We start from the raw sequence: 12,316 nt of genomic DNA on the forward strand, positions 1-12,316 counted from the left end.
GATTGATCTCTGAGTAAACAATACCTAAGATACTGAAACTGATTAATGAGTGATAAGAAGATCCCACTGTTTCTATCTTATTGATGATTTGAATAATGAGGAAGCAAGAATCCTCCTGGCCTAATTCACATTAAGAGAGCTAAGATAATGAAGCTGTGATTAAATGGCTATTAAACTATTTTTATCAAACAGAGATCAAGCGAGTGTGAGAATCTAGGGACACAGAGTGTAATTGCAATTCTACAAGAGGTGGAAAAAATGACTATCTTGAGCAAGGCATGGTCCCACCATAATAGCCTGCATTTAGAAATCGTGGGGATACCACATGCTGGTTTCACTCTGGGTTTCTCCCTCAAGTGTCAGTTAGCAATTCAAAGTCCCTGATCTCCTCTTTAATTTAGTGGATTTATTCACTCTCCAGGTGTAGTTGGATGAGTGAAATGCACTGTCTGTCCCAGAATATGTAACCAGTTGGGAGATCTGTTTGCCAATTGCTCACAAAGGAAGAGGGCCCAGTGATTATACACTGGATCCAATATTTTAATTTTGAGGTGACACTGGGCACTAGAAGGGGCAGTATTTTCCTTCCTTCCACTGTGCCTTTTGAAATACAGAACACTTTGTACAGGTCATGTCGGGACCCAGCAGTCCCAAAGAAGAGTCATGAACTTTCTGATTTTGTTGACTGTTCTGAACTCTCATTTATTAAAGATATGACATTGCTTTGGAATTGTTGCACTTTCTAAATTTGGGTTGTTCATATTCATGTATGCATATCATCTGTCACTGGAAATTCTTTATACCTTGAATGAGTTATTGTTGATGTGCTTTCTTTATTCTTAGAGAGCCCTTAGAGAATGAAGTGTTACAGTCACATGGACCTTTATTTAGGTTGGGAAGAACAGCAGCGGACTAGCATTGTGTAAGGAGAGCCCAAGGTTGAACCCCACCTTGGGAAATGCTGCTTGATTGCTCTAGAGCTCAATGGAGGAGATGCCTATTGGCTGGTTTGTACCTGGCTGCACCCATCAGCTGTCAGTTGCAAGGCTGAGCTCAGTTTGTGTTGCTCTACTCCACTATCCAATTGGTGATCTGCTCTCTCCTCACCGTGCTGCTTTTCTTTCTTTTATAAAAACTTATTTGAAGCTAGTAAGTATGTTTTTGTTAGAACAGTCATTTGCAGTCTCAGAGTCAAATCTTTGAATGGTTATCTTGCAATGTGGTTTTACTGATGAATGTGTTCCCAGGACCTGTCACCTGCAAACGGACATGTGTTACTAGCCCAGTGAGCTTCCTCTGCAGCTGCTTTGACCTGCGTATTCTGTCAATTGGGACCAAAGCAATAATGGAAAGTGACATTAATTGTTTAACAGAGTTCTTTTTGTCACATCCATGGCCTTTGTGGGGGTATTTGGTTGTTGAAACTCATGGTAAACTAATTGAAATTGTCATAGTTAGGGGCAATGCCCATTCAAGTTTACATGTAGGAATATCTGTTGAGCTTCAACAGAAAAGTTCCATTGGTAATATCAGACTTTCCCCCAATTTTTATGGTTAAAGAAACAGAGAATTTGAAATAATAGCATCCTTTTCTTCTTATTTAGAGAACTACCTTCCTGAAATAATTGGTCTTGGAACCTCTGGAAGTCATCCACATATAGAGATGATTATTAAGAGATTCAAATTACTGCAAATGGACACTTACTGATTAAACCCTTCCTGTTCCATAATAGTTGAACACCACACTGCTCTACCTACATACCCCAACACACACACACACACACACACACACACACACACACACACACTGATACACAATTCAAATCTTCTTACCCCTCATTGTGGCCCCAGTAGAGAGGAGAATTAAATAGTTGGCCATTTAATCAGATCTTGTAAAATAATTATAACATTATCAACCTATGATATTTCTGGCATTGCATTTGGTATACATTCATCCAGGCTTATTAATGAATTTTGGGGGAAACTGGTTAATTTAAGTGATCTTTGTAATTTTGACTTGATTGGAATTATTATAGCTTGTTTACACCAGGGATAAAACTAAAGCACTATTGTATTATGTGATTAAAGCAACTGGAGGCTTGTCAGATTGTAGGAAAGCCAAACACAAAATATATATTGGTATAAACAAAACTACTCATTTATTAGTGAATAATCTTAACTATTTTTTCTTGAGCTATTTTTAAATTTTAAATAAATACTTATAAAATTGGGACACTTGGAAAATATCCAAGTTATTAAAATATATATGTGTGTTTGTGCTTTAAACATTTTCAAAATTATCTTAATTAGATTATATGGAGATATTTATAGAATATAAATTTCATGATTTGCAATATTTAAATATATTTTATATATTTGCAATAATATATATTTTATCTTATTATAATTTTTATTCAGAACAGATTCATAACCTGGTTTGCTTTTTTGGTACATGGATTTCTAAATAAAAATAAAAATAAGGAGATTGGAATCTTTAGATATCAAATTATGATACTGGCTAGAAAATAAGGGAATATACTTCAGTATTTTTATTATTACAGTTACATTGTCCAGAAGAACTGAGGGATAAAGAGGGATGTTCAGTAAGTTTTATTATTGAATTGAGCAATTTTGATGTTAAGGAATTGGTCAGTTGCTGGAAGTAGTACCATTTTGAAGTTAACATTTTCCTGGTGCATTAGAGTCTTAAAACTCACATAGTTGTCACTCCACACACAATGTCATCCAATCCAACAGCATTAGGAATTAGAGAGGGGTATTATGCAAATGGAAAACATGCCCAGTAAAGTCCACTGAGTAGCAAATAGCTCTTCATGGCATCTTGAATTCAAAACAGAAAGAAATCTGGATGGGGGCTGATCAGTAATGAGGAAAAACAATTTTATGTGAAAATAGAATGTGTACATGATAAAGACCTGCCTAATTTCTCCAGTGATACAATTTGATTTTCTGATTAGCTGTCTTATTCTGTGATTCTTGTAATTTTGTCAGGTCAATTAACTGGAGTTCACTGCTAGAGAGAAAGGGAGTGTGGGTCCTGCTGGCTTCATTAGATGTCAGCAGCTTAGGTGCATTTTGTAATAAGACCTGTATGAGATAATTTAGCTATTGTTAATGTCATAGCACACAGAACCTTTAAAAAGGACCTATGAAACAAGTCAAATTGAATAAACTATGTGAAATGCTAACAGAAGGAAAAGAAAGTTATATGCACAACATACATCCTATGCAATAAATGCAGACCAGTGAACTATTTAGCAAGTAATCAGTGACTACTACCTATACTATAATATGTGTCCAGCTATCTATATATATAAAAGCCTAAGCAACTGGAATGACAGGAACGACTGGAGCAACCAGTCACTATGATGCACACTGACCACCAGGGGCCAGATGCTCAATGCAGGAGCTGCCCCCTGGTCGTCAGTGTGTTCCCACAGCCAAACTACCCTGGCCAGCCAACCTCCCATGGTCCCTCCCCAGGCTGGCAGGCCCAGGTAGCCCAATCAGGGCCTGCTGGCCAACCTCCTGTAGTCCCTCCCTATAGTTGGCAGGCTCTGATTGTCCAATTGGGACCTGCCTCTGGGCTATGACAGAGAACCAGGGGTGGGTGGTAGCAGTCGTGACCCCTTTCCCAGGGGTGCTGAGGGCCAGCTCCTTCCTTGGGGCTGGCAACCAACATCCTGTGCCCCATCCTCACTCCCTGGCTGTCAGGTCCTAATGGGCCCACTGCACACCCATCACAGTGGAGGCATGGCAGCAAAGAAGGAGGGGGTGGGGAAGGCGGGAAACCGCACAGTGGCAGGGCGCAAATGATGGCAGTGTTGGCATCTGATGTCCGTTCTTTCTGTGCCTGGCCTGGCAACCATCACTTTCTTTCTAGCGTGGCCCTAATCAGCCTGTCCCAATTGGCCCTGATTGCCAGCCAGGCTTAGGGACCCCACCTGAGCACAAATTTTGTGCAGCAGGCCTCTAGTATAATATAATTAATATAGAATATTTTCCTATAAACAAAGTGCATAAGTTCCAGTTTGGGAGAGCTTGAAACCACTGAAATAAATACTATCCTTTATAATAAACTGTTTATGGGTCCTTCCCTTTTACTAGAGCAGTATTAGAGGGGTGCAGTTTTTTATTGTTTCTCTTTGTACCTTCAACACCTAACATGGTTTTGACATAGAATAAGTGGTTAAAAATATTTGTGGAGTGAACAACAGTTTTTCAAGAATGTGTTTTTGGGCCCTGATTGGTTTGGCTCAATGGATGGAGCACTGGCCTGCTAACTGAAGGGTCCCAGGTTTGGTTCCAGTCAAGGGCATGTATCTTGGTTGTGGGCACATCCCCCATGGGAGGTATGCAGGAGGCAGCTGTTCTATATTTCTCTTTCATTGATGTTTCTAACTCTTTATCCTTAACCCTTCCTCTCTATAAAAAAAATCAATAAAATATATTTTAAAAAAAGAATGTGTTTGTGGGAATGAATGTAAAAAAAAAAAAAATGATTTAGAGTATGGTTGGAGGATCCAGCACTAGAAGTAAGGTTGCACTAGATGCCATTGGCCACAGAAATGAATGCATTTAAGCAATGTTGCAAAGTAAGATTGTACTTAGCAACTGAACAGCTAAAGAGAACTCAAAGTAGTTCCAAAGTTTAGGTCTGAAAAATTGTTACCCAAAGATGAGAAGTCAAGAGAGATAGTAATAAGTTTGAGTTTGGAGATGAGGGAGCTATTACCAGGTAGAAATGTCCAGTAGGCAGTTATAAATTTATGACTAAAGTTGGGAAAAGTGTTAGGGGAAAAAATGACTGGGGAGCATTCAGTGATGAGATTATAACTGAAATCATAACAGTGGAGTTTCTCTTGGTATAGTTTTAGCTTCTGGTGATGTTCAAGCAGTGTTCTACACATTTCCACAGATGTGCTGTGTAGGATTAAAGAGATGATGGTCAAAATTCTCTCAAGTTGCCTCAGACTCTCTAAATCACATCTTTTTAGTTAGGGAAATAAGACATAAACATGTGGAAAATAACTGTGAACAAGACAGAATTATATACAGCCGTATTAAGCACTGACATAATAAATTGCTAAATTGGACAGGTCAACAATCAGAAATTGGTACAGAAGGGATACTAATTAATTGTGTGTTTCAGACCAAAAGTGAATTTGGAGTTAAAGGAAGATGTGATCTTAGTGTTCTGGCATGAACATTCAAAATTTCATGTATTTTCTTATTCATTTGGCTAAACATGTCCAATCTATACTGATTAATGGTGTTACCCATCTCCCAATGTCAACTCACTCACGTTGTCTTCTGTTTTTGCAGAAGATAGATGAAGAGAATGAGGCCAACTTGCTAGCAGTTCTCACAGAGACACTGGACAGTCTGCCTGTGGATGAAGACGGATTGCCCTCATTTGATGCACTGACAGATGGAGATGTGACCACTGAGAATGAGGCTAGTCCTTCCTCCATGCCTGACGGCACCCCTCCGCCTCAGGAGGCAGAAGAGCCGTCTCTAGTAAGAACCCTTCCTACTGTTTAACACGAATTGGAGTTGCCTCTGGCTACCCGCTGCATGGGTATGATGTAGTAACAATAAGGTCTGGATTTTTAACTTAGATTGATGCTGAAACAATCCCCAAACATGCTTGCAGTTGCAAATTCTGTTCTGTGTTTAAACATATTGACAATACAGTCTTCATGTGAGCCTAACTACATTTTTAAACTATCTTTTGTGTCAATGTTTTTTTTCCTCTTAGTATTACTTACATTTCATGGTAGAAATTTAGAAAATCTAGGAACCAAAGAGAACAGACTAAATATTCACCTGTAATTTCTAGTAACTTCTAATATGCAAAATAATTGAAATTTCTATCATTAAGGTACAGTATTGACATGCTTTTGAATTTTTAAATGTATGCATTATTTAATGGTGGTATAATATTTTATTATTCAGAGATGTCTCTACTTACTAATTAATCCCTGAGGTTAGATATTTAGTGTTGTTTTTCTTTTCTATTTTTACTATTATAAATTGTTTAATCATTGACATATTTGTAGTTTTATTCTTATGCATGCAATTCTAGAAATAGAAGGTATATCAAGGGATATGTAATATTTTAAGGCTTTTGATCCATAATTCTTATGAAGATTGAAAAGTAATAGCACACTGGCAAACCAACGTACCAAAATTTATGATAGGCAATGAAGAGTGAATTTGTTGGCAATGAAGAGTGAATTTTCCTTTCAATGCAGTGCTTGACCAGAATTTTATTAGTTCTAAGACACAGTTTTACCTTCTCATCTGTGGTAGCCATTTGTCATTTGCCATAAATCTGATGCAAGAACACACTATGTAAATTACAGAATGCCATCCTTCAAACTTTAGTAATGTGCTTCTACCTGCCATTAGAGTTTGTTTCTTGCCCATTTCTACATTTTTAAATGTTAAAAACACTCCAAGTAAACACATGGACACTTTACATGTATTATTTTGCCTTCTGAGATTTCTGGTCTAGAAGAAAATCTCTCATAAGTGATTATTCTTTATCCCCATTTTCTCCATTTGTCAATATTGTTTGCTTTGCTGTCTAAGACTCTGATTTCTTTACATTCATCCACACATTTGGCTCAATTAGGAGGTGCTGTTTTCCTGGAATCATACTACATGTCTAAGAAGGGAGGTCTAGAAGACCCTCAAATTAAACAAATAAACAGAGGTCAAAAGACAGTAAATTCTTTGTCTAAGCCAAAACCCACATCTCCTGATTATACATTTACAAATCATATATATTTGATTTCCGAGAGGAAGAGAGAGATAGGAATATCAATGATGAGAGAGAATCATTGATTGGCTGTCTCCTGCATGCCCCCCTATTGGGGATCCAGCCCACAACCTGAGCATGTGCCCTTGACTGGACTGGAACCCTGGACCCTTCAGTCCGCAAGCGGACTGAGCAAAACTGTCTAGGGCTATTTACAAATCTTCACCAAAAATAGCCATTCTTTTATTCCAAGTATTCTTTGAATCAGTCAAGTATTATACTTTATTATGTAACATGATTCAGAACATCACAGAATCTTTAATTTATTGCCACTTGATTCATTTGGGTTATTGATGGGAAAACATCCATATATTCCCTCTACGCCCCAAATCCTCATTTAGCAAGGCAGCTTTTCCCACCCAGCAGTGATTTGGAAATCCTGTTAGGAAGACCCTTTCCCCTTTATATAAATGAAATATTGAGGTAGACAACACTAAGTCTCAAATGTAGAAAAAGGAAATAGTTTCACAGGTGGTAGTATAATGCCAAACTTCTTACTTTTTTAAAATACACATTTGTTAGTGCTTTTTGTGCTGAGGTGTGATAGAATTACTTTTTTTTTTATCACTACAATGACTGAATTTTAAGTTTGAAATGTTAATGACTTATTCTAATGCTCAGAAGACTCATAACTCTCTTGTTTTTCCCATTCCCTGATATGTTTCTAGCTTAAGAAGCTCTTACTGGCACCAGCCAACACTCAGCTAAGTTATACTGAATGCAGTGGTCTCAGTACCCAGAACCATGCAAACCATAGTCACAGGATGAGAACAAACCCTGCAGTCGTTAAGGTACAAAAGTAAACTCTTTTTTAACACAGGAGGGGAAGTCCCAGAGGGTTTTTACTTGAAGCTGTAAAGCCAGTCGTGGGCTTATTTGTGCTGCTCATGGGTCTGGGCACCTCAGCCACTTCACAATGCTGAAACTGATTCTGACATGGGTGTCTAGAAGCAGCACTCCAGCCACTTTCAAACAGGCAGAGCCCATTTGCTCTTTGTCTTTGGACAATTGGAATGGAAGTTCTGCCGTCTGTTGCTCCTTGCTCATTGTATTAATACATGCAGCAGGGCGGGCTGCAATTCAATTTGCTGATAGGCTGGTATTAACTCTAAGTGACTTCAAGATGCAGGGTTGCTGTTTTGCCAGCTGTCCAACCTGAGAAAGATGGCTCTGGAATCACCGCAAAAGATCTGTCTCTGCCATTAATTGGATGGAATGCTGGCAATGACATAATTCGGTTAGCGGGCTGTATTAAACAATGTTTGTCTTGCCATTCACTGCGAGTGAAAACGGAGCGTTAAGGGATACTTAAGAGAATTGTGAATACTGGGCTCTGGCAATCAGTGGCAAATTAAGGTTTAAACCAGCTTTTTTTTTTTTTTTATTCATAGTAAAGGCGCTGTAGGGTCTTGTTAGTTACATGTTGCTGAGTAAGAACATTGCAATGTAGGAGAAATGAAATAAAAAGCTGCATAAACGTCATTTAGGAATTTTAAATGTAATTTTCTTTCCTTGTTCTGCAAACAATTATTCACAGCTCATAGATCCAGTACACTTAGACTGAACACTTCATTGAAAATCTCATCTCTTCAGAAAACCTATATCCATTCTGCTAAGGTTCAGTTCACTAATTTTAGCTTTCTTTATGCCTTGTTTTTTAAGACCGAGAATTCATGGAGCAATAAAGCAAAGAGCATTTGTCAACAACAAAAGCCACAAAGACGTCCCTGCTCAGAGCTTCTCAAGTATCTGACCACAAACGATGACCCTCCTCACAGCAAACCCACAGAGATCAGGAACAGCAGCAGAGACAAATGCACCTCCAAAAAGAAGTCCCATACACAATCGCAGTCGCAACATTTACAAGGTAGGTTGGGGGCCAACACGTAGTCTGTGGGTGAGAGTGCCAAAGGGTGAGCCGGCATACACTGGGCTGACGATGCCCAAACTGCGGGCTTCCATGCCCACAGTTTCACTCTGGAAAGAGAATTCAGCACTGCACTGTAGATGGGGGAAAATAATCCTTCTGTGGACACAGGGTGAACATATCCTATTTAGCTGATGTGCAGCCTGATTCACAATCACCCAATGGCCCCTGAAATGTTAGCCGAGTAGGTGGGTGAGGAAGAGGGAAGCATTGAAACCTCAGATAAGGTTTACAGGAGCTCTGAAATGCTGAGGTCATTGAAGTTCTGGGCAGGCTGGGCTAGGTGATTCATTACAGAGCTTTTATTTTTTTTCCCCCTCTTTCAATAATGGAAAAAATAAGGCATTGTTGACTTGCTGTGTATGTACCTTAAGAAATTGTAAATAACAATTATGCAGCCTCTTGTGGTTATTAAGTGCATTCTTTCCTAGTTTTTTTTTTTTTTTTTTAAGAGTACATGTTGGTCTCTCAACTGTTTTTGTGTTTTTGTTTTTGTTTCTTTTTGGAAATAAGGATTTGGAAATTTCTAGAATTTTAAAAATTTGCTTTCTATCTAAAGAAACGATTGCCTAGATGAAATGAAACAGCTAGATTGATTTTGTACTACCCCCCTACATTATCAGAAGGCTTCTGAGGCAGATCAGGCTGATTTGGGGGAAACCTCTTTTGGCAGAGATAAATTTTTCTTTTGTTTTTGGCTCCTCCTTTCAAAAATTCTAGTCTTACAGGTGCAAAAAGAACTTGTAAAAGTTGTCGTTGCTTAAAAATATCCCTGGTTCTGTGAACTTGACCTCTATCCTTGTAGTGGAAGTAGGCCTTTGCTAATATAGTATTTATAAACAGCCACCTCTCTTTTCCCTTTTGTTTTCCTAACTTCCCTGTGCAGCTGCAGAGCAGCAGCCCCGCCTCCCTGTTATGAACCATGATTGCTTTGCACTGGTATGCTGCTGCTGCTGCTTTTCAACAGCATTTCCTTCCCCAGTGTTTTGACTTTCCCTCTCTCATCCCCAGCTCACCATAAGCCCAGCTTTTTTAGGAGTCTTTCTTTAATATGTTAAATTGGCTCCCAGTTAGGTTTTTCACAGTGGCTACCTCAAAATCACTACATATCCCTTTCTTCCAGTTCAGGGAAATACATTTATGTAGAGGAGCCAAATTCTTTTAGCTTGCTTAGGCCTGATGGGCCCCTCACACACTGGAGGAGTTTTTCCCAGAGCAGAACCAGTCCTCTGGGGGACAGACACATAGCTGTCTAAGGCCTCAGGTGAGGGAAAGCCACCTGGGCTTGCTTTAGTGAGTGAACTGAAGAATTCACTGCTACTCTTCACCTTCTGCTATTCTTGCATTCATTTTCTGGAACTGGATATGAAGTCCTGAGCTCGATGAAGCCTTGGAGTCAGTAAAGACAGCCCAGCAGTACATTTTAAAGGTCTTGCTTTGGAACTTTAATTGTCCCTTTTGGATTTTGAGGTTCTTTTTTTCCCCCCCAATATTTAAATTTGCTTACCACTAAATATTACTGTAAACTGTTGCAAACCATGGCAGTGAGGAACTAAATTGGCCTATGGGGGAAATATTCTTTAGAAGATACATGCTGTATGTGGTTTTTTTTTTTTTTTTTTTTTTAAGGTATATGTCTGTGGTGAGGCATAAAGAATGTATCCCAGAACAAAGCCTTTTGACAATCTATATATATATATATATATATTCTTGTAGTTATTAAAGTCCTAAAACAAAGCAAACATGGCTGGCTGCTAATAAGCAATAGAAAATCAATGCTCAGCTTCAGGGGTTACTTAAATTATTATCAAAATTTGAAAGTGAAAAATACATGAACTCTTGGAGGTGATGACTGAGAGATTCTGCTGAGGTTACCTTAATGGATTATAATTTTTTTTTTCCCACTGAACTTCCTGTTTGTTCTTTGTAAGGTAGTGAGGTCAAGTTCCTTAGGTTAATGGTCAGGCCTTTGGCACCTGTTGGTATCCCCCTCATTCACCTATTCACGCATTTGCTAATGTATTCATTAACTAAAAATACCATGATCTGCATAAAAAAGATGAATTCCTGCCCTCAAGGATCAATGTGGATTTAAGTCTCTAGATAGAACAATGTGGATGAAACTCTGAGTGAACCAATTCAGTGCTCCTTTAGTGAGCTTTTGTGAGCCTGGACTTATTGATACCAGTCTGCTTGTGGTTTGAGCTGTACCCTTCCCTATGGCCCTCATTTTCTGCTGCCTTTGGTCCCATTAAATATCTCCATTGCCTACTCCCTCCTTCCATTGCCCTTGGCCTTCCCTATACCCAACTATAAGAATTTTGGGGGTCTTCCTTTGAGCATTTCAGAAAGCCAATTCCATACCTTGAAAACTGGAATTCTAGGGATTGATTTTCTATGTGCTTTTATTGTGTGTGATAGTACCTAGTTCATAGGCAGACATGTTCTATAGAACCTGCATGCATTATTGTAATTATTAGTTGAGCACCTTAAAAGTGGGTAAAGTTCCTTCATAAGTGTGTTCTTTTTGAAAGGTTCATTATATCAGACATACTAAAAAACAAAAAAATGTAAGACCAGTTCATTTATCTGTTTATATGGAAGAGCCAATCAATCAATGTACCTAATTTGTAGAAGACAGCATGAGCTTTGTATTACTGAATGCACATTGGATAGATGAGAAACCATTCCATTGTTTAAAAACTAAATCTAAATCTACAAATTAAATATGTTAATACTATTTATTCAAGTAAAGTAGCTAATTTCACCCTAATTTGGATATAAATAATATTTTCACATTTCAAAGGACCTTAATTACTGGGGTTGATTAATTTGCTTGAATATCTATTGGTTGCAGTCCCTTTTGATAATAGAAGAAAGGAAACATATTCTGGGCCAACTCTGCCAGTAACTAGTTTTATGGCTCTGGCAATATCTTTCAGCATCTCAAAGATATTTCTCAGGCTTTTCCCCCATAAAATAAGGAAGATTACTATAAAAACCTTTTTTATTTCAATTCTGTGATTTTCATTATTTAAATGACTACCTTTTGAAAGTAGTTATTTTACTGAGAAAAAAATGGACATATGTATACATATATCTTTGTTAGATAGGCTATATATATAAATAACTAGAGGCCCAGTGTATGAAATTCATGCACTGGTGGGGGGGGGGGTCCCTCAGCCCAACCTGTGCCCTCTTACAGCCCAGAATCCCTTGCTCTTTATTACCCGCCTCCTCAATGCTCCTTACTGCTCAATCCACTGCTCCTTAGAGCTGCTGTGGAGGAGGGAGAGGCTCCTGCCACCACTGCTGCACTCCCCAGGTCAGTGTGCATCATAGTGACTGATTGTCCTGGTCGTTCCATCCTAATGGTCACTTATACTTTTATTATATATACTAGAGGCCAGATGCACACAATTCATGCAAGAATAGTCCTTAGAAGTTGTGGCAGCTGCTTCGATCCCTCCCTTGCAGCCACGTTGGCTGTCTGGTTCCCTCCCTGGCAGTCGGGGGCAGCTGCCTGGATCCTGCAGCTGCAG

At 38.7% G+C, this 12,316-nt stretch overlaps 1 protein-coding gene across 1 annotated transcript in view; it reads left to right on the forward strand.

Moving 5' to 3' along the window:
* The window catches only part of PPARGC1A (PPARG coactivator 1 alpha), a 98,110-nt gene that overhangs the window by 50,977 nt on the left and 34,817 nt on the right, over positions 1-12,316 (forward strand). Inside the window, exons 3-5 of the mRNA XM_036419434.2 lie at positions 5,347-5,541; positions 7,516-7,638; positions 8,510-8,714. Of these exons, the coding sequence (XP_036275327.1) occupies positions 5,347-5,541; positions 7,516-7,638; positions 8,510-8,714 (523 nt within the window). The remainder of the gene's footprint in view (positions 1-5,346; positions 5,542-7,515; positions 7,639-8,509; positions 8,715-12,316) is intronic.

The sequence above is a fragment of the Pipistrellus kuhlii genome, unplaced genomic scaffold (genome assembly GCF_014108245.1).
Source record: "Pipistrellus kuhlii isolate mPipKuh1 unplaced genomic scaffold, mPipKuh1.p scaffold_m20_p_1, whole genome shotgun sequence".
In the NCBI taxonomy this organism is placed as follows: Eukaryota; Metazoa; Chordata; class Mammalia; order Chiroptera; family Vespertilionidae; genus Pipistrellus; species Pipistrellus kuhlii.